The 19,058-nt window shown below is 39.5% G+C and overlaps 1 protein-coding gene across 3 annotated transcripts in view; it reads left to right on the top strand.

Moving 5' to 3' along the window:
* Positions 1-19,058, top strand: part of KCND2 (potassium voltage-gated channel subfamily D member 2) — a 438,113-nt gene that overhangs the window by 388,711 nt on the left and 30,344 nt on the right. For all 3 annotated transcript variants that reach the window (XM_030549091.1, XM_030549093.1, XM_030549092.1), the window contains exon 3: positions 12,038-12,200. In XM_030549091.1, coding sequence (XP_030404951.1) covers positions 12,038-12,200 — 163 coding nt within the window. The remainder of the gene's footprint in view (positions 1-12,037; positions 12,201-19,058) is intronic.

A 19,058-nucleotide genomic window follows, 5' to 3' on the forward strand; every position in this document is an offset into this window, starting at 1 on the left:
CAGGCATTTATCCCATGCTTATCACCATGGTATCAGAAAATGTGAAAGTAAACACAATAAAGGATCTAGTTTTTGAAGTTAAAAATATATTTCCTAACAATCAGATATCATCATTTTCTTAGTAGAAATAAAGATTTTAAAAAAGAAAACATTTTCCCTACCCTTTGTTTTGAAATGGAGGAAAAAAACTTTAATTTTTATATTTAATTTCCAAATACCATAGCCCAAAATCATGCCACATTAATGTATAGTATCTTTTTTTAAAATGTAAATAGTCCCCAGTGACAACTTGGTTAATTTTTAAATGGTAAACTCAAACTGTTTACCAATCCTCAAGGCAGCACAGCTGAAAGGCACACGCATGCTGCTTAAACTTATCACCAATGGCATTTTAAATTACCTGCTGTAGGATGCAATGCTGAGATAGATGACTAATTAATGTCCGCTTGCCAGTGTTTTGTCACCAAGTAGCTTGGAAGCACTAGGGAACAGCTTTATAACAATTTACTGCATCTTTCTCAGACAAGGAAACCATTTTGCAATTGTCAAATATAATTTGACATCCCTATAATATTGCTTCATGTTTGGCATTTTTGTTCTGCTGTCAAAACAGTTTCTGTACTATACTAAGGGGGTTTTTTTTAGCTGATCTCAAAAGGGCAGTATTCAACAGTGCATCTTGCTAGCACTGGAGAGCTATCCTCATCTTCTACATTAATTGGGCTGTTTAGAACTGATTTGTGAATAAATAGTATCTAGGCAGCATGTTTTAAAGTTAAGGTGAATGGGGAATTCACAGTTAGGTTCTCTGCATTTGGACAGGTATTAGTTATTCTTGGTTCATGATTTCAAGTTTGTTTTTTTACATGCATAAGAGCTAGAAACACGGTATTTGGGTTTTTTTTAATGAAATGTAGGAGTCTCATCCATCATGTGCCTCCAGGAGATGGCACCTCAGGCATGGGCCATTAGTGCCTCTACCTTAATCTAGCCCTGTATATAAGGATTCTGCTAATGTTGCTGTTCCCAAGGGTCTGCCAGCATTGCCAGAATTGTTATTTTTAATTATCAGAACAGTCCCTTGATGAGAGCACTTTAGAAATAAAATTAATCATAAGCAAGCTAGGATTATCCATTCTATGATGCTGATTGTGTAAGCCACTCCTCTCAAACAGACCATTTCAGTGTCTCTGTGAATTCAGATGGGCACAGGATTCCATTCTCATGAAGTAGCTTGCAGGAGTGGGGACATAAATCATAAACTCTTCAGGAAAGACCCACATTCCTCATATGTGTAGAGAATGGCTAGCACATCATGGGCACCTCTGTACTATAAGTAAAAAATAACGAGAAGACAGACTGGTAAGTGCTTTTCTGTCAAACCTGCTTTTTTTCTGTGGAAAATTGGGTTTTTGACTAAAGAAATTTATTTTGTGAAAATTTGTGTGAAAAGTGCCTGCTTTCCACAGAAAAATATAGACTTTTCATCAGAAACTAAAACTCACATTTTTGTGGGTTTCAGCTGAAAATTGAAAAATTTCACTTAAGAAGTGCTGCCATAGTGTCATGGGATAGTTGCTATTTGATATGTCATGCCCCCCGATATTCTCTATGGGCTGTGTTCCCCAGCTGAACTACTCCTCCCATGACACAATATGGCCTGGGACTCCCATGATGCATCACAGCAGCTCAGCAAGTTCCAAAAAAGTCAAAATTTTCCACAAGGGCAGGAGGAGGGGGACAATTTCAACCAGTTCTAGTAGCGAGGTGAATCAGAGGACTACAAGTCAGGTGACTTGGGTTCTTTTCCTGACTGCCACAGACTCATTGTATAACCTTGGTCAAATCTTTTAGCTGTTCTGTGCATAATTTTCCATCTGCAAAATCAGAATACTTATACCCATCTTTACAAGTCACTTTAAGTTTCTAGACTGAAAGCTCTTGTATAAGTAAAAAGAACAGGAATATTTGTGGCACCTTAGAGACTAACAAATTTATATAAGTGTAAATTGCTGTTTTATTAGAAACCTATTTGAGAAATGTTTACCTCAGCCAACCTGGCAATCCTCAGGGCATCACAGTGCACTACCATATGGAGATGTGAGTTTTTCTGTCTTGCATTTTAGGTTGGGAAGGCCTGAGCACATCAACCCTTGAGAGGAGGGAGTGCTTTCATTGTTTGAGTGATCACTCTGGCCAGTGCTTGGCGCACCGTTCATGGACAGTAGAGGGAACCATGTTCATCACTGTTCCACAGAAGAGATGGTTATTGCAACATAGGGCCTCTAAAGGCAGTAAAAACAAGGAGAAAATGGTTTACAACTCCATACAGAATCTCTCTAGGTTGGAATAAAATTTGGGATAATGCATACAATGCTCTGGATCTCTCTTCAACAGCAATCTATTGTATTATTAGAAATTTCAAACTTATTAGGCTATTTTTATGGTCAAGGTAAGGGTGTAGACTTATTATAGCAATTGCTAGTGTCAGAGTCCAAGAACTGCTTTTCTTGCTTCCCCCATCTGCAACTATGTGTAAGTGCATGATTGGCTGGCTGACTAAATGAATGCTCAGATGAACAACTATATACTCTTCACTGAGAGTCTAAAGAGAACAGCCTTTGGGGCTGTGCATGAAGCTACTATTGAACATAGAATTGGCATTAATCATGATAGGAATCAAGGGAACAGTTCCATGAACTCACCATGGAGACTGGAGGAGGGAAATCGTTAGACCACTTTGACAATTTAGGTGAACCAAATAAAGAACGTCCCTTATCCACTAACATTTAGGAAAGTATTTGTGAAAACTAGAGATGGTCTAATTCAAAAACTCAGATCGAAACTTTGTGAATGAGTTTAACAATTCCCAGTGAAAGAAGCTTGGGCCTAAAAGGAAAAAAAGGGACAGGAATAAGTATTCCAAGGGGACATGAAGTTCCTCCATGTCCAAACCAAACCTGGTTTTGACAAAGGCCATTTAGATTCTACAATCTACATCTGTGATTTTTTTGGTTTGGTGTTTTTTGTTTGTTTGTTTGCTTTTTGCCATTCTTTAGTCAGAAATTACCTTGCCTTTTCAAAAGAACACTCTCAAGTTCATTTTAATGGCCTGCCATTTATTTTACTACATTCTTTGTAATGCCGTTTCATAAGTTTGAAAAAAGAAACACTACTCTTCCTTTTTCAGTAAATGAGGAGGAAGTTATACAAGAAAACCCCACACAGTATAGGACTTACATAGAGAATATATGTGAATTGGAACGATGTGTTTGTACACAGTATGTATGTAGCAATATAAAAATGACAGTTTTCTAATATCAGAGGGGTAGCCATGTAAGTCTGTATCCACAAAAAACAACAAGGAGTGTGGTGGCACCTTGAAGACTAGCACATTTATTTGGGCATCTGAAGAAGTGGGTTTTTTTACCTACAAAAGCCTATGCCCAAATAAATGTTAGTTTTCTAATGGTGTTTTATGCCCTCTAGTGGGCTTTGAGTTTATTGCATTTATTATGTCTGAAATGCTGGTCATTTTTAACTGTTTGCTTTAACAATGTTTAGTCTGTGTAAAATGCATACACTAGATTTATTTCTAAGTAGTATGCCCTACACATTTAGAAGGATGCCTATTATGCCCAGTTTAATTCTTTCTGGGAGTTTGTTTAACATTTCCTTCTGTAGCAAACTTTATGTTCCTAAGACATATTTACAGTGTTAAGATTGCTGGGTGATAGCTTTAGGTGATGTTATTGCACCAAAATAAAAAATTACACTTCTGTTGCACTTTTTTAAAAAAAGACTCTTTTGACCAGATAAATAATTGTAAGTGGAATATGTGGAAGTGTCTCTCTTCTCCATTTAAAATTTTGAGCATTACCCTATCCACTCACATCATGGAGAAATGGCAAAAATGATTTTTTGAGTTGTAATGCAGAACTATGACTTCTCCATGCTCAATGCAGGGATTTCCACAGCTTCCGCCTTAAACCCATCAGAGGACCAACCTGAGAAAATGGTCTGCATTAGATTCAAAATGGGTCAAAGAATGGTGCTGTTAGCCCACAATGCCACAAATATGGACAATACTGTCTGATGTTTCTTGAAATGAGGCCACGTCAGTAGAAAATATGTTCCACCATTAGGCAGAGTAACTGACGTGCAATGACCACTACTGACAGACCTAATAGGTATTGTAGATGGATGGATACATTGATAGACAAATACTGATCTACTAATGTAAATGTTACAGAACACACATTAATAATCCCATACATTACACCAATTGTGGGAAGTTTCTAATGCCCATGTTATCCAAGATCCCACAAATTTAGTTGTTAGCTTGTAAAAGGTACAGTCCTGGCTCCCATGTTTCTGATGCAAAACCACAGGAAATCACACCCATATTCCTCAGACCACCACTTAGAAAGGTACGGTGTTCTAACAGCATAAGGAGGCAATCCATTAACTTGATATTATCCATTACAATGAGGAGTCAGACATGGAACAATGGTCTGTTGTTGAACACAAGATTAAAGCTAAATTTCATCGATTTCCCAAGAGGTGTTCATTTGATAATGCAGTTTTGACTTTTGGTATGATATAGCTTAATTGACACACCACAGGTGCACATCTAGTTTGTCATATCCTTTTCACTTCACTTTCTTCGATAATAAAGCAGAGCACGTGTGATTAATACAGGAATCAGTGGTACTATTTCTGTTCAGTCAGCTAAAGTATACAATCTTGTGATGTCCTTTTGTTATGTTACAAAATTAGGTAGAAAGTTAATACAATAATGAGGACCAAAGCATTGACTAAGATATGTTCCACAATAATATGTTCATATGTGGTATATGCAATTTTGATAAAGAGACTTGCAAAAATTGCAACTGAAAAAATGTGGAGAAGGAAAATGCACTCACTATTATAATTTGTGTAACAATAAGATGAGAAAGAACCAGACATTAAGGTTTTAGCTACTACCTATTTTGAAAAGTCACTGTATAAACGGCTTCCATGTTTGTTGTACTTCAGTGACTTCAAGATCAAATTTGCTCAGTTGTCAAGTAACAAGATAGTTTTCACATTTTATAATAAAAGTTTTACAAAACTCACCCTCCTTTCTTTTCACTTCACTTGGGCTTGCAGAGAGGACCCATGACTACAGATAATGTCGGGGGGGGCGGAGTAGAGTGAGGGCAGCTGACTTCAGCAGTGTTACTGAGCATGCTCAGTCCATACCAAGGAGCAAATCTGAGGGGACACATGACCCCGCATGCCTCCCCACATGTTGCCTCTGCGAGATGCCCACAATTCTTCACTACTTGCCCTTGCATAGGTTTCTAGGTCTTGGAGTTTCAGTCCTTTTCTCTTCAGACTCCTCTTGACAGAGCTTTCCATCATATCCTCAGTCTTCAACATGCTTTCTTGCTGTCATCTTCCTCCAAAGATTTCTTTACTGGCCATTCTTCCATTCTCCCATTCTTTTCACATGTCCAGCCCACCTCAAATGTGTGCTTTCCAGCCTATCTAAGATTGAGAGTCCTAAAAAGAACAGGAGTACTTGCAGCACCTTAGAGACTAACAAATTTATTTGAGCATAAGCTTTCGTGGGCTACAGCCCACTTCATCAGATGCATAAAATGGAACATATAGTAAGAAGACACACACACACACACACACACACACACACACACACACACACACACACACACACACACACACACGAGAACATGAAAAAGTGGAAGTAGCTATACCAACTATAATAGGCTAATTAATTAAGGTGAGCTGTTATCAGCAGGAGAGTCCTAAATTCATCTTTCCCCTAATTTCTTCCATGCTCATTCTGTCTGTCATCTGGTTGCCTGCCATTCTCCTCTGCTACTACCTGTATCTTCTTTTTTTCCACCTCGATAAGACTCACCATTTCCAAACCATATTGCAGGCAGGAACAAATATAAGCAACGTATACTTTTCCTTTCAGTTTGTTACTTAAGTGCCGGTCTCACAGTACTCTTGCCACCTTTTTCACTGCTGCCCATCCGCACTGGGTTCTTCTTTTCAGTTCTCCTGATCTCTCTCCAGTGGTACTAAGTTTACTTCCCAAGTACTGAAAATAAATTCTTTTTTCTGATTCAGCTTCTCTCCTAAAACTTTGATCAACAGTTCTTCTTCCACCTTCCCTTCTTGCATAGCTTCAGTTTTCTTTATATTTACCTTTAAATCATGATCTTTAAACAGAGATGCTCACTTTTATATTATATTTACCAATTCCTTTTTGCTGTCAGTCAAAGGGCCAGATCATCAGCATATGTTAGTTTTCTCTGTGTCTCCACTGCCTTGGTTTTTCTACTAATTAACTCCATACTTAGGATGAAGAGAAGTGGACTCAGCACACTGTCTTGTTTCAACCCTGCCATCATCTCACAACTCTCTGAAATTCTGTGTGTTGTTACCACCATAGCTCTGGACCTCCATATGGCTTCTCTATCATCTGCACTTCTTGAAGTCCTCCCTCAATCCCTCCGTCTCAATACTTGAAACACCAGCTCCCACTGAACCACGTCATATGGTTTCTCAAGATCAAAAAATGCTACATACCAGTTAACCCATTCATTTATCATTCTTTCAAACTTCTGTCTCATTGCAAATACTGTATCTATAGCACTCCTTCCTTTCCTAAAGCCATGTTTCTGCTCTCCTTTATTTTGCTACACTTTGCACGTCAACCGTGTGTCCAAAACTCTCTTAAGGACTTTGAGGTTTATTTAACAGGGTGATATCCTGATAGGTATTTGGATCTTTTGCACCACCCTTACCCTTCTAGAGAGGCACAATCAATCCCATTTTCTAGTCCTCTGGTATCCTTGCTTGATACCAACAAACTCATAGTAATCTATGAAGCTACTTTGTTCCTGTATCTCCAACTGCCTCTATCATATCAACAGTAATTTCATCTTCACCAGCTGCTTTATCATTTTTCACCTTATTCAGTAATGTCTCTATCTCCTCCTCTACACAGATCAATAACTGTTGAGGCATCCCCATAAGTGTTGGCAGTGCTTCCATTCACAATTCCCTCTTTACATTTAACAGCCTTTGGGAATCTTTTTTCAATATCTCTACCACCTCTTTAGGGTTAGTCACCACACAGGTCCTATTCTTCACACATAAAGATTTCTTCTTATCTTGTGTTTCACTGTTCCTTTTTCATGCTAACCCAAAACCCAATTTCCTGCCATCATCTTCTTCCATCTATTTTTAGTCTCCTTTTTTACCTGTTTGCATGCATTTTTGATTGTCTCATTGTCACAACCTGCTTCCTCAAACTCTTTGAATAATTGTTTCTTTTTAATTTCACTTGTACATCCGACTTCCACCATCAGCTTGTTCTCTGAAAGCACTCATCTTACCACTTGTTCTGCCACGTTACCTCCGTTGACTTAATTAAACAGTCTTTTAATTTCCTCCATTCTTCCGCCACTGACTTCATTGTTGCTGGCAAAGCATGAAAGCCTTCCTTTATATTTTTGGCAGAACTGTTCCTTTCTCTTGAACCCCCCCACCTCCCATTTCTTCCTCAATTTCATCTTCCCTTCTGATTTCTCAGGTTGCATTGTTCTGACACATATTCACTTGGTATAACCTTTACATCTTTCATCATTTTCATATGTTCTCTTCTTATCAAAATATAGGACACCTGGGCTTCAGTTTTTCCACTATAGTATGTCACTAGGTGGGAATCTTTTTTCAAACTATGTATTCACCACTGAAAAGCCATTAAGAAACACCACTCAACCTACTTCTCTTCTTTTGCATTTATATTACCAATGCCAAATTAACCCACCACTGCTTCTACTGGGCTCCCTTCACCAACATGGCAGTTTAAATCACCGCTGACAGGTAACAAGGTGTTACTCTCAACTATAACTGTTAGGGGGCTTATTCCTTCACCTTCTCACTTCCCTGGTCCTTCTCACATGAACAGAGAGCAACAATACCCAAAGTCCTAAGGTGCAAACAATTCTATGTTTATTGGGATGAACTTCCAGCAAGCATGATTCCAGTTTCCTTCCTCAGTCTCCCCCTTCCCAGCTCTGACACCACAGAGCCTTGCCCGTGTCCCTGTTTCTGTTCCAATACCTTGTTTCCATTCTCCCCTTTAGCAAAACGTGATCCCAGTTCCCCTATCCCAGTCCCTGTTCTCGTCCCCCCGCCCTTTACTTCCTGATTGACTGCAGACTATATAGTAAAACTTGAGTTCTGCTTAGCTATACCATAACCAATCATTTTACTGAAATTTAACTAACAATCCTAACATATTGTTACATTGTTATTTAACCAATTATATTCCACCACCTTAATTGGTTTACACCCAACAAAATTAATTATACAGCAGACAGAAACAATGACAGAACCAGACAGAGATTATACAGACAAACAACAGGGAAGTGGAGACTACAGTCATAGAACAATACAGAAATGAGGATTTCACACCCCAGCTATTGATAAGTGAGTTCTTGCCAGACAGGATACTATCAAACTAAGTTTCCTTTTACATCTTCTAGACTCTTCCCTTTCTCTGGAGGTCATAGAAATATCAGGACAGGATTGTATTCCTAACAGCCCAATAGCACCTTATTTCAATGTGACTAGCTTGTAATGTAAGGATGTGACCATACACTTCCCAGTTTATGGCTGCCTCTGCTGCTTAGCAGAAGAACCAGGCCTCAGGCTGTCACAGTAAGAGAAGGCTATTACACAGACAGACAGTGATTTTTTTATTCTTTCTTTTATACCTCTATAACTAGCTAAGTGATAAGAATACACCTAAATTCTTAAAGTATAGGCCTTTGCAGACAGGCCTGAATATCTATATCCTAACAATAACCACCACTTCTGCTAGCTCATTTCTAAAGCTCTCCTTCTCTTCCATAAGTCTGCCTTGCTGTGGAGCATATGCTGACATCACACATATAATCTTACTCTTTATCAACGTCCTCTAACATGGTATAAAAAGCATCTTTTTCAGCATCAGGCCTCATGTCACGTTGAGCATATCCACTAATAACTACGATACATCCTACCTTCAAACTCAAAATGATTGCTTTCAGGCATGGAGAATAAGCCTGCGAAGTCAGTTGTGCAGATTGCACCACAGGGACAAAATCAAAGCAACAGTGTGCCCTTCAGATGTGTCATTAGGCATGCAACAATTGAAAGGTCTGACTGCTGCAAGTCAGAGTTGTGCAGTCAGTGTTTAAATTCCACCATGTCTCCTGCATGCCACATACAACAGTCAACCTTTCCAATTCTTTATCCAGGAGAGTCCTCTTTCTGACTGCTGTTAATGATCAGACATTCCATCCTCAGATACTGATGTTGCTTCAGAATGAGACATACCATCTTTATGTCAGGTACTTCCCTTCCATTTCTGTTTATGGAAGACTCATCATCATACAGTGTGAGTCCTCTGCATGCAGTAGAAGATTTAGGTGGATCCTGAAGCTTGGTTCAATTGTGAGTAGTAGACGAAGCTGCTGAAGCAGATAAAGCAGATGAAATTGCTAACGTTGTATGTGTTTTTCTTCTGTAAGTCAAAGCTAGAGATGTTTTACAGGGATGGCTTGCTAAGCCATTGCCCAACCCTCTCACTTTATCTGGGCTTGGGATCAGCACTGGGAACAAGACATTGTGGTGTGGTTATTACAGGTATAACTGAATGTAAAATTTGGCCCTCCAGCTGGAACTTAGTTAACTATCTTGTTGGCGCATATACCAGAATAGAAACCAGGTCCCATAGCATAGTAGACCTAAACAGAATAAATGTAGGAAAACCTTTAGTTTTGTCACAAAACTGAGCAGCTATGGTTCTGACTACCCACAGGGTTGATTAAGAAGCTGTCATTTCTACATAGTCACTCTTCTGAACATAAATGCACTTTTCTTCAGCACAGTGTTTATCAGCAGGAGAAAACTTAAATTAGACAAATTATTGCCACGCACAAATTAGAGCTATCAATAAGATGGAGGATATTATTAACATTAACTAAAGGCCAAATGAGATTATAGCTGGAAAATGTTTTATTGTTTTTCCTTATTCAAGTAAAAATAGGAAAGGTGGTCAGAACTGGGATACTTCATATTTGAAGTTAAATCCAGCTTTTTACTGTCATTTAATACAACAGGCACAGAAAAACATCTTCACTATACAAACAATCTTAAATATTTTATTTCCAAATTTTATATAACTCTTTGAAATACTATGGAAAAATATCCTGTGTCACAACCTTGAAATACATACATAGCTACTGAAATAGTGGAGGCTGACTGACCTAGGGTCTTTGCTACCATTAACATCAAACTGCAGTAGACTTGCACAAACATACAGTTATATTACCAACAGAGTGTTTTATTCTGAAACAAATGCAAACAAGAATGGAGCCAGAACTGGCTTCTAACTGTCCACAATGTTCCATTAGTAACAATGGGTGTGTTTAGTTGCTTTGCACTTTTGAAAATCTGGTCGTTTATTTAGGTGCCGACGTGGATTTAGAAACCTAACTTTAAGCACCATCTTGAAATTTTAGATCATGCATAAGTATAAATGATTCTTTCTAAATCTGTAAATATATAGTCCACCTGATGTGTTGTGTTATACTGGGGGGAAATATAAAGATTATATCCCCCAAAAATGTAAGGTAGATGCTGGAGACACCTGTATTGTGAAATACAGCTGCTAACTTAATGGAAAGTATGGGTCTCTTTCTGGACTCTTTCCAGTCCTAAAATAACCTGCTCCTCACACCATCCTCATTTAGTCTTTAAAAGATAAAACCCATCCTATGCTACGCTTTCTACCCATTTTTGCAGAATCAGTATTGATGTCACTAGTTTTTAACAAATGTGATTAACAAAACTAAAACTACAGTAGGTGCGTTAGTATCTAACTGTGTAACATACAGTTTTATATGTTGTTCTGGCCAGGTCTTGTAAAGCCACTAGACAGTTCTTTTTAGATAAAATAAGTATGGTCATTACCATCATTACATAGGTTGTTCCAGGCTATACCACCTGCTTACTTGATTCACTCCATTAGCACTTCATTTCTTATCCTATAAAATCAGCTGCTCCTCCTCACCTTAAAGGCTACTGAATTTTGCCCTGACACATACCTCTGCTCTCATTTCTATGATATCCCCTCCTGCTCCCTATGCCCTGCCCCCATCTTTGTGTTACTCGTCCCTTCATCTCCTTCTCTTATTCTTGGGTTCGGACCTGCCAAGTTACTGAAAGAGTCTCCCTGTTTTCACCCACTTCTCTCTTATCCCTCAAATCCCTGTGTAAAACATGTTTTATTCTCATCAGAGCAACTCCCAAATATTGCCTCTCCTGCAATGTTATCCTACATCTTGCTTTGTGTTTGGTTTTGTCCTATGTAGACTGTAAGATCTTTGGGATTGGGAGTGTGTCTTACCTATGTTGTGTAACATGCTATGCAAATTTACAGTCCTATGTAAATGTTTAATAGTAATTAATAACCCAACCAAAATAAAAAGCAAATGTAATTTAAGGGTATTTAGCTTATTCCTGAACTCAATAGCACTCAGTTACACATTTTGCCCTACAATACAACAAACTACTGGGTGTAGAGAAGAGAGTCCTCTTTATAAGCTGTCAATTGATGTTCCTCTAGATAATTCTTAATGTTGCTGTATTCCTCCTTTACTAGAAAACCAGTATCTAGCATGAAAAAGGGGTGTCTGCAAGTCCCAGCAAGTCTGTGGATTGCCAGGAGGTTTGAAGAAATGAAAAAATATTTGAATCCAGATCGAGGAACTGTGTAGACTTAAGCACTAAATTAAAATGGAAATGATATACGTACATACAGCACATAGACATACAGACAAATGCATATGTGTATGAAATGTTATTTGCAAATTATAGTAAAAATAGTTTCTAGCTAGTTTGACTTTAAATCTGATACTTAAGAGTAGTTAATGTTTTTAAATAGATTTTGTTTTCTTTAACCCAGGTATGGTGACATGGTGCCGAAGACAATAGCTGGGAAGATTTTTGGTTCAATTTGTTCCCTGAGTGGGGTCTTAGTCATTGCTCTGCCAGTTCCTGTAATTGTCTCCAACTTCAGTCGTATCTACCACCAGAATCAACGAGCAGACAAGCGCAGGGCACAAAAGGTGCGCTCTCACTTCCATCCCACACTCTTGATTTGGTGCAAAGTAGATAAGAGATGGGATTTTTTATATGGTGTATATCATCCAAGGGACCATAATTTATTAATAGGAGGGCTGCTATACATTTGTGATAGCAGGGGCCCTATGGCAAATTTACTAATTTTAAAGTATGTTTCAACTTTTTTTTGTGTGCAGAAATTGCTCCTTTCTTCTTCTTGGTAAAGTCCACAGATCCACTACAATGGGTACTTTAGGCTGTTTGCAGCTTGGAGGCAGAACTAGCCCTGTCAGCCACTGGGAGTAGGGAAGTACCTTGTTTCCTGATGTTCTCTCCAGGTTTCTCTGCCTTCTCTGGCTAGTGGCTCAGCCAGACCTCCCTACAGATTTCTCAGGAAAATTCTAAATTTATTTCAAATTTTTAGACTAACAATTTGGTTCTGTCTGATTCCCAGCCATGTCCCAAGGCTGCATTTGCTTTTGAGGACATTGTCCTGTCAGCCCTCCTTCCCTTTCTGGGGCATTTACTGCAGCTGGTGCTCCTGCCGGCTTCAAGGACAGACCTAAGCCAAGAAATGGAAGGGTCTGTGTCTCATGCTCCCTCTCATTATTGAGTGTCCCATTAAAGAACTTGGCCAGCTCTGCGGAAAGAATGTGGTTTCCCTCATAGTCCTGTCTGGGCCAGATCACCTCCCCACACCCTTCCCTGAGTAGAATAGGAGCCAGGCAGGACTGGAGAGGCTGGTTGTGCTGAATAAGATGCAGCCCAGGCCCAGTGGGGTTACCTTAGCTCCCTCCCCGAACAGGAAAGTTGTCTGGCAGGATTGGACAAAAACTGGCTCCAAGGCAAGCAAACATTCTCCAGGAGGGAGTGAAGCCAGAAGGGTAGAGAAGGGCAGGGAAGATTGTGTCTGAGTCCCCATAGCCTACACCACCAGCCAGTGCTTAATTTGTAATAACAGAGATGAGGCTCACGCAATTAGGTGATGGGGATCAAGCAATTTTTTTTTACTTTCATAACTGATGCAGCAAGCCCAAAGGTGCCAGGGATATGAACTGCCAAGCCTAGAGGTGCCAGGGCTAAGCACTGGCTAGCCCTGGCACAATTTAAGCACTGCCACCAGCCATACCTCTGACTGCAGGGCTCAGCCACCTCCTCCCACTCTTTTTCTCAATGGATCGCAGATGGAGGGCTCCAGACACAACATGACTGAGACCTCCAGGGGAAACACAGTCCTACCCGGCTCCATTCAACAGAGGAATGGAGCTTCTGGGGAGCCCATCCTTGAGCTCCAGGCCAGTACCTTCCTTGGGAGATCCAGAAAGAGCCCATGTGTGAGAGGGGAGACAAATAAGCCCAGCTTCTTGGAGGACAGAGGTATCACTAGTCTCTTGACTATTTTCAGAGAAATCTCTGTGTCCAATTTTACTTGACTAAGGGGTCTCTCACTATATAGGCCCTTTACAGGCATCCAAACCCAGGTAGGCATTCTCTCCGCTCTCTCCCTTGATCATGGAAACTCTGTGATCTGTTTCACACAGGTACATGGGGCTTTGGTCTTTGGGATCAGATGCTGAAATAAATCCATTCCCAGCTGTCTTGGTGATACAATGGAAAACTTTATGGAAAGACAAGGCAATTCAGTGTCATCAGAACAGTCGGCTTATAGAAAAGACTACAGAAACCCTCAGGTGACATCAGACTACCACCGCTAAATAAATTAACAAATAGAGACTGTCATCAGACACCCTAAATGCCCCTCCGGGCTTTCACAAGCAATGTTAACACTGGGGTGGGGAATAGGATTCACATCTGTTTCACACAGGTACATAGGGTATTGGTATTTGGGATTAGATCGGGGGTAGGCAACCTATGGCGCGTGTGCCAAAGATGGTACGTGAGCTGATTTTCAGTGGCCACTGGTCCGGGGGGCTCTGCATTTTAATTTAATTTTAAATGAAGCTTCTTAAACATTTTTAAAACTTATTTACTTTACTTATAACAATAGTTTACCTATATATTATAGACTTATAGAAAAAGACCTTCTAAAAATGTTAAACTGTATTACTGCCACACAAAACCTTAAATCAGAGTGAATAAATGAAGACTCGGCACACCACTTTCAAAAGGTGGCTGACCCCTGGATTAGATGCTGAGACAAATCAGTTCCCAGCTATCATAGTGACTGTAATGAGCATTACAAACCCCATACAGAGTTGAGGCTGACGGGAGAGGAGATCCTTCCCTATTTACCGGTAATCAGGCTGACCACACCCCCACACCGCTCCCAGAACTGCCAGTCTTGGAGACAAGCACCCACATCTGTGACCAATAAAGAAAATGAAGCCAGCTATAAAGGAGGGAGAACAGAGAGGCAAGGGAAGTAGAAAGGGATAGCAGAAGAATAATAATCCCGCACCAGGCTGCCTCTAAGAAACTGGCAGGGAGACAAAAGAAGGTGTCAAGCCCTGGAATTTAAAGGCTGATAAACTCAATTAAGTAATTTCCTAATTTCACTAAATTCCTAAAAGAGACTTGTCTTCAAAGCATTCCCATTTTAACCCTCCTTAGACAATTCCTATTTTTGCAGAGGGATGGCAGCATTTTTCTTTTCCCAACTTCAATCATTACTGTTCGTCCTGTGCTTCCAGAGTGTCTCACCAGAATCAGACAATAATATTGGCTTTAGGAAAGAAGGAAATTGCTTATCTTTTGCCACACAATTTTTCTGACTGGGTTTCTCTACAGAGAGAAAGATAACAGAAAAGCACTGTATAATGCGGTTCCTGAAATGTCTTGGATTCAGGACAAACATACATGGGATTGGCAGGGATGTCAAACACAGAGCTGAGCTAAAGATGGGTACTGTCAGGTACCCCAGGTCTCGTTTCAGAAGAATGTTAGCAGAAATATCTCACTCACCGTAAGACATTTTGGTAGGCTGCTGATCAACACCTTTGCATCTTGAAACAGTAAAGTACCCTATGACCTCTGTATGTGTGAGGACACAGGATGCAAGTTGGGGAATGGTATTTTGCAAATCTGGGCAAGGTCACTGATATGTGTCTTACCAGCTATTATACTGTTCCCCAGGACAATAGAAAAGATAGGAATGGGAGAGTGACACTGACAATGTTTATGCCTTTCTTGCTGTAGCGACTATGGCTCTCTGGCCTGATCAATCGGGTGTTGCATCTTTGGATGTCTCTGTCTCACAGAAGAGGTCTGCAATTGCAAGACCAGTCCTGCATCTGGGAACAGAGGTTTAAAATGAATACTTGGATAAAGTGATTATTGCTTTCATGGACCTCAGAAGAGAAGTCAACAAATAGAACATATTCTACTAGCTGATACGAAGACAATAGTTTAACTACCCTGTTAAATAAGTGAAACATAGCCTTGAGTTCTTCCAGGAGGATTTTACTGTGGGCATATAAATGTCCAAGTTAAAATGTAAAGTCTCTGTAATGTGTTGTCAGCACGTTCAAGAAAAAGAAGTTTTGTACAATTATCAACCTTAAACACTCTTTTTTAGAGCATCAACCTTACTCCAATGCTGTAAGGTCATAGAGCATAAGAACACTGGTCCATCGAGTCCAGTGTCATGTCTTCCAAAGTGGGCAGCACCAGATGCTTCAGAGAAAATGAACAGAATAGGGCAATTATCAGTTGATTCATCCCCCATTATCCATTCCCAGATTCTGGCAGTCAGAGTTTAGGGTTATGTTTCTGACCATGTTGGCTAATAGCCATTGATGGACCTATCCTCCATGAACTTATCTAACTCTTTGTTGAACCCAGTTATACTTTTGGCTTTCACAACATCTCCTGGCAATGAGTTCCCCAGGTTGACTAGGTGTTGTGTGAAGAGGTTCTTCGGTATGTTTGTTTTAAACTAGTTGCCTAATAATTTCATTGGGTGACCCCTGGTTCTTGTGTTATGTGAACAGGTAAATAACGCTTGCCCATTTGCTTTCTCCACGGCATTCATGTTTTATAGCTTTCTATCATATCACCCCTTAGTCATCTCTTTTCTACACTGAACAATCCCAGTCTTTTTAATCTCTCCTCGTATAAAAGCTGTTCCTTATTCCTAATCCTTTTGTTGCCCTTCTCTGTACATTTTCCATTTCTAATTTATCTTTTTTGAGGTGGGGTGACCACAGCTGCATGCAGTATTCAAGATGTGGGCATGCCATGGATTTATATACTAGCACTAAGATATTTTCTGTCTTATTATCTATCCCTTTCCTAATGGTTCCTAATATTCTCTTAAATTTTTTGACTGCTGCTGCTTTTTTAAAAGCAGCTGTTTTTGGAGATTTATCCACAATGACTCCAAAATCTCTTTCTTGAGTGATAACAGCTAATTTAGACCCCAACATTTTGTATGTATAGTTGGGATTATGTTTTCCAATGTGCATTACTTTGCATTTACCATCATTGAGTTTCATCTGCCATTTTGTTCTCCAGTCACCCGGTTTTGTGAGATCCCTTTGTAATTCTTCACAGTCATCTTTGGATTTAACTATCTTGAGTAATTTAGTATCATCTGCAAACTTTTCCAAATTATTTATGAATATTTTGAACAGCACAGGTCCCAGTACAGAGCCTTGGGGGAACCCCACTATTTATGACTTTACATTGTGAAAACTGACCATTTATTCCTACTCTTTGTTTCCTATCTTTTAACTGATCCATGAGAGGAATTTGCTTAAGAATCTTTGCTGAGGGAGATTGTCAACGGCTTTGTGGAAGTCACAGTACACTATATCAACTGGATCACCTTTGTCCACATGCTTGTTGACCCCCCAAAGAATTCTAATAGATTGGTGAGATATGATTTCCCTTTGAAAAATCCATGTTGACTCTTCCCCAACACATCGTCTTCATCTATGTGTCTGATAATTCTATTCTTTACTATAGTTTCAACCTATTTGCCTGGTTCTGAAGTTAGGTTGTCAGCCTGTAATTGCCAGGATAGCCTCTCTAGCCTTTTTTAAATATCAACATTACATTAGCTATACTCCAGTCATCTGGATAGCAATAGGTTATATACCACAGTTAGTAGTTCTGTAATTTCATATTTAAGTTCCTTCAGAACTCTTGGGTGACTACCATCCTATTCTGGTGACTTATTACTGTTTAATTTATCAATTTGTTCCAAAACCACCTCTACTGACACCTCAACCTGGGACAGCTCCTCGGACTTGGCATTTAAAAAGAATGGCTCTGGTTTGGGAATCTCCCTCACATGCTCTGCAGTGAAGACAGATGCAAAGAATTCATTTACATACTCAACAACAGCCTTGTCTTCCATGACTGCTCCTTTAACACCTTGATCGTCCAGTAACCCAACTGACTGTGTGACAGGCTTCCTGTTTCTGATGTACTTAAAACACTTTTGCTGTTAGTTTTTGTGTCTTTTGCTAGTTCCTCTTCAAATTCCTTTTTGGACTGTCTTATTATTCTTTTACACTTGACTTGCCTACGTTTATGCTCCTTTCTATGTTCCTCAGTAGGATTTGACTTCCAATTTTTATAAGATGCCTTTTTGCCTCTAATCACCTCTTTTAGTCTGCTGTTTAGCCGTGGTGGCATTTTTTGGTCCTCTTACTATTTTTTTATTTGAGGTATACAAGCATGACCTTGGAACCTCATTCTTCTCCTTATAGCACTACCCAGACTGAACCCCTGCAGGAGGTGTCGTTATACTTCCTATCTATTAGAATGGGTCTTTCAATGGCTATGTTCTCCAATAAGATGAGTTTATTTTAAATGGGAGCTTTCTCCAATAAGATACAGGATTGTAAATTTTAATTCAGAAAGGTAGTCCTCACATGCCTGCCATGGCATTCATCCCCTAAGTAAATTCAAGAAATGTTCCTCCTTTGGTTAAGCATCAAAGTCCAGTCCTTAGAAGAACTGATAGGCTCAGGGCAGAGTAGTCGTCCTCTTCTGCATTTAGATATATTAGATGACTACATGGCCATCAATACATAAATTCACCAAATTCTGTGTATTGGTCATCCAATCGTAGCCAACGCTATTTCTTTACTTTTGACAGCAGTCTTCTCCACATTTTAGAGGGGAAAGGTAGAAGAGATGTTTATATATAATCAATTTCACTTCTGATGTCCACTTTAAAAGAATGATCCCGCTTCCCACTCTGAATGCACACTGCTATTAAAATCCATTTGTAGCGAGATCTGTGAACCTTAGCATGAATAAGAACAGTAAAATGTATCCGTGCTTATATGAAAATTTCCTTTCTTCAAGTAATAAGGTCCACAGATATGACTCACCCTGGAGACCAGTGTATCATCCAGAATACAGATGGAAATTGACATCTGAAGACTTGGGTTTGTTAGGCGGGATTTACCATGTTGTGCCATAGAATAAATTGTTGTGCTTTTTCTTCAGAGTATAGTTACTGCAATATGTAATTTAGGAAAGTAAATTTGAATTATTCTGGCTGTGACATTTACCTCAACTGGAGGGAACTTCAGAAGACAGGGCATTCCCCTGCTGCCAGTGATTGACAGGTATGGTTCTTCCCCCAAGCTGGAAGCAGGCTGAAGTACCCATTTTACCTGATCTGTAGACTTTATTATTTAAAGGACATTTTCAGTTAGGCACAGGTTTTCCTGTTACATATATTCGGGGTATCATGGGTTGAATGTTAACAGTTATTTATAATAATACTATATGCTTCTCTTTTCTGTGGACCCATGTTTCTTCCTAAATGCTCTCCCCGTTTTCCATCCCCTCTTTTGCTTCACCTTTTGTATAGCTATCCATTAACCCCTATGGTATGTTTAATATATTATCAGCCAAGGAATCTCAGGCCTTGTTCACTCTAA

Source organism: Gopherus evgoodei, chromosome 1 (genome assembly GCF_007399415.2).
Source record: "Gopherus evgoodei ecotype Sinaloan lineage chromosome 1, rGopEvg1_v1.p, whole genome shotgun sequence".
Taxonomy (NCBI): domain Eukaryota; kingdom Metazoa; phylum Chordata; order Testudines; family Testudinidae; genus Gopherus; species Gopherus evgoodei.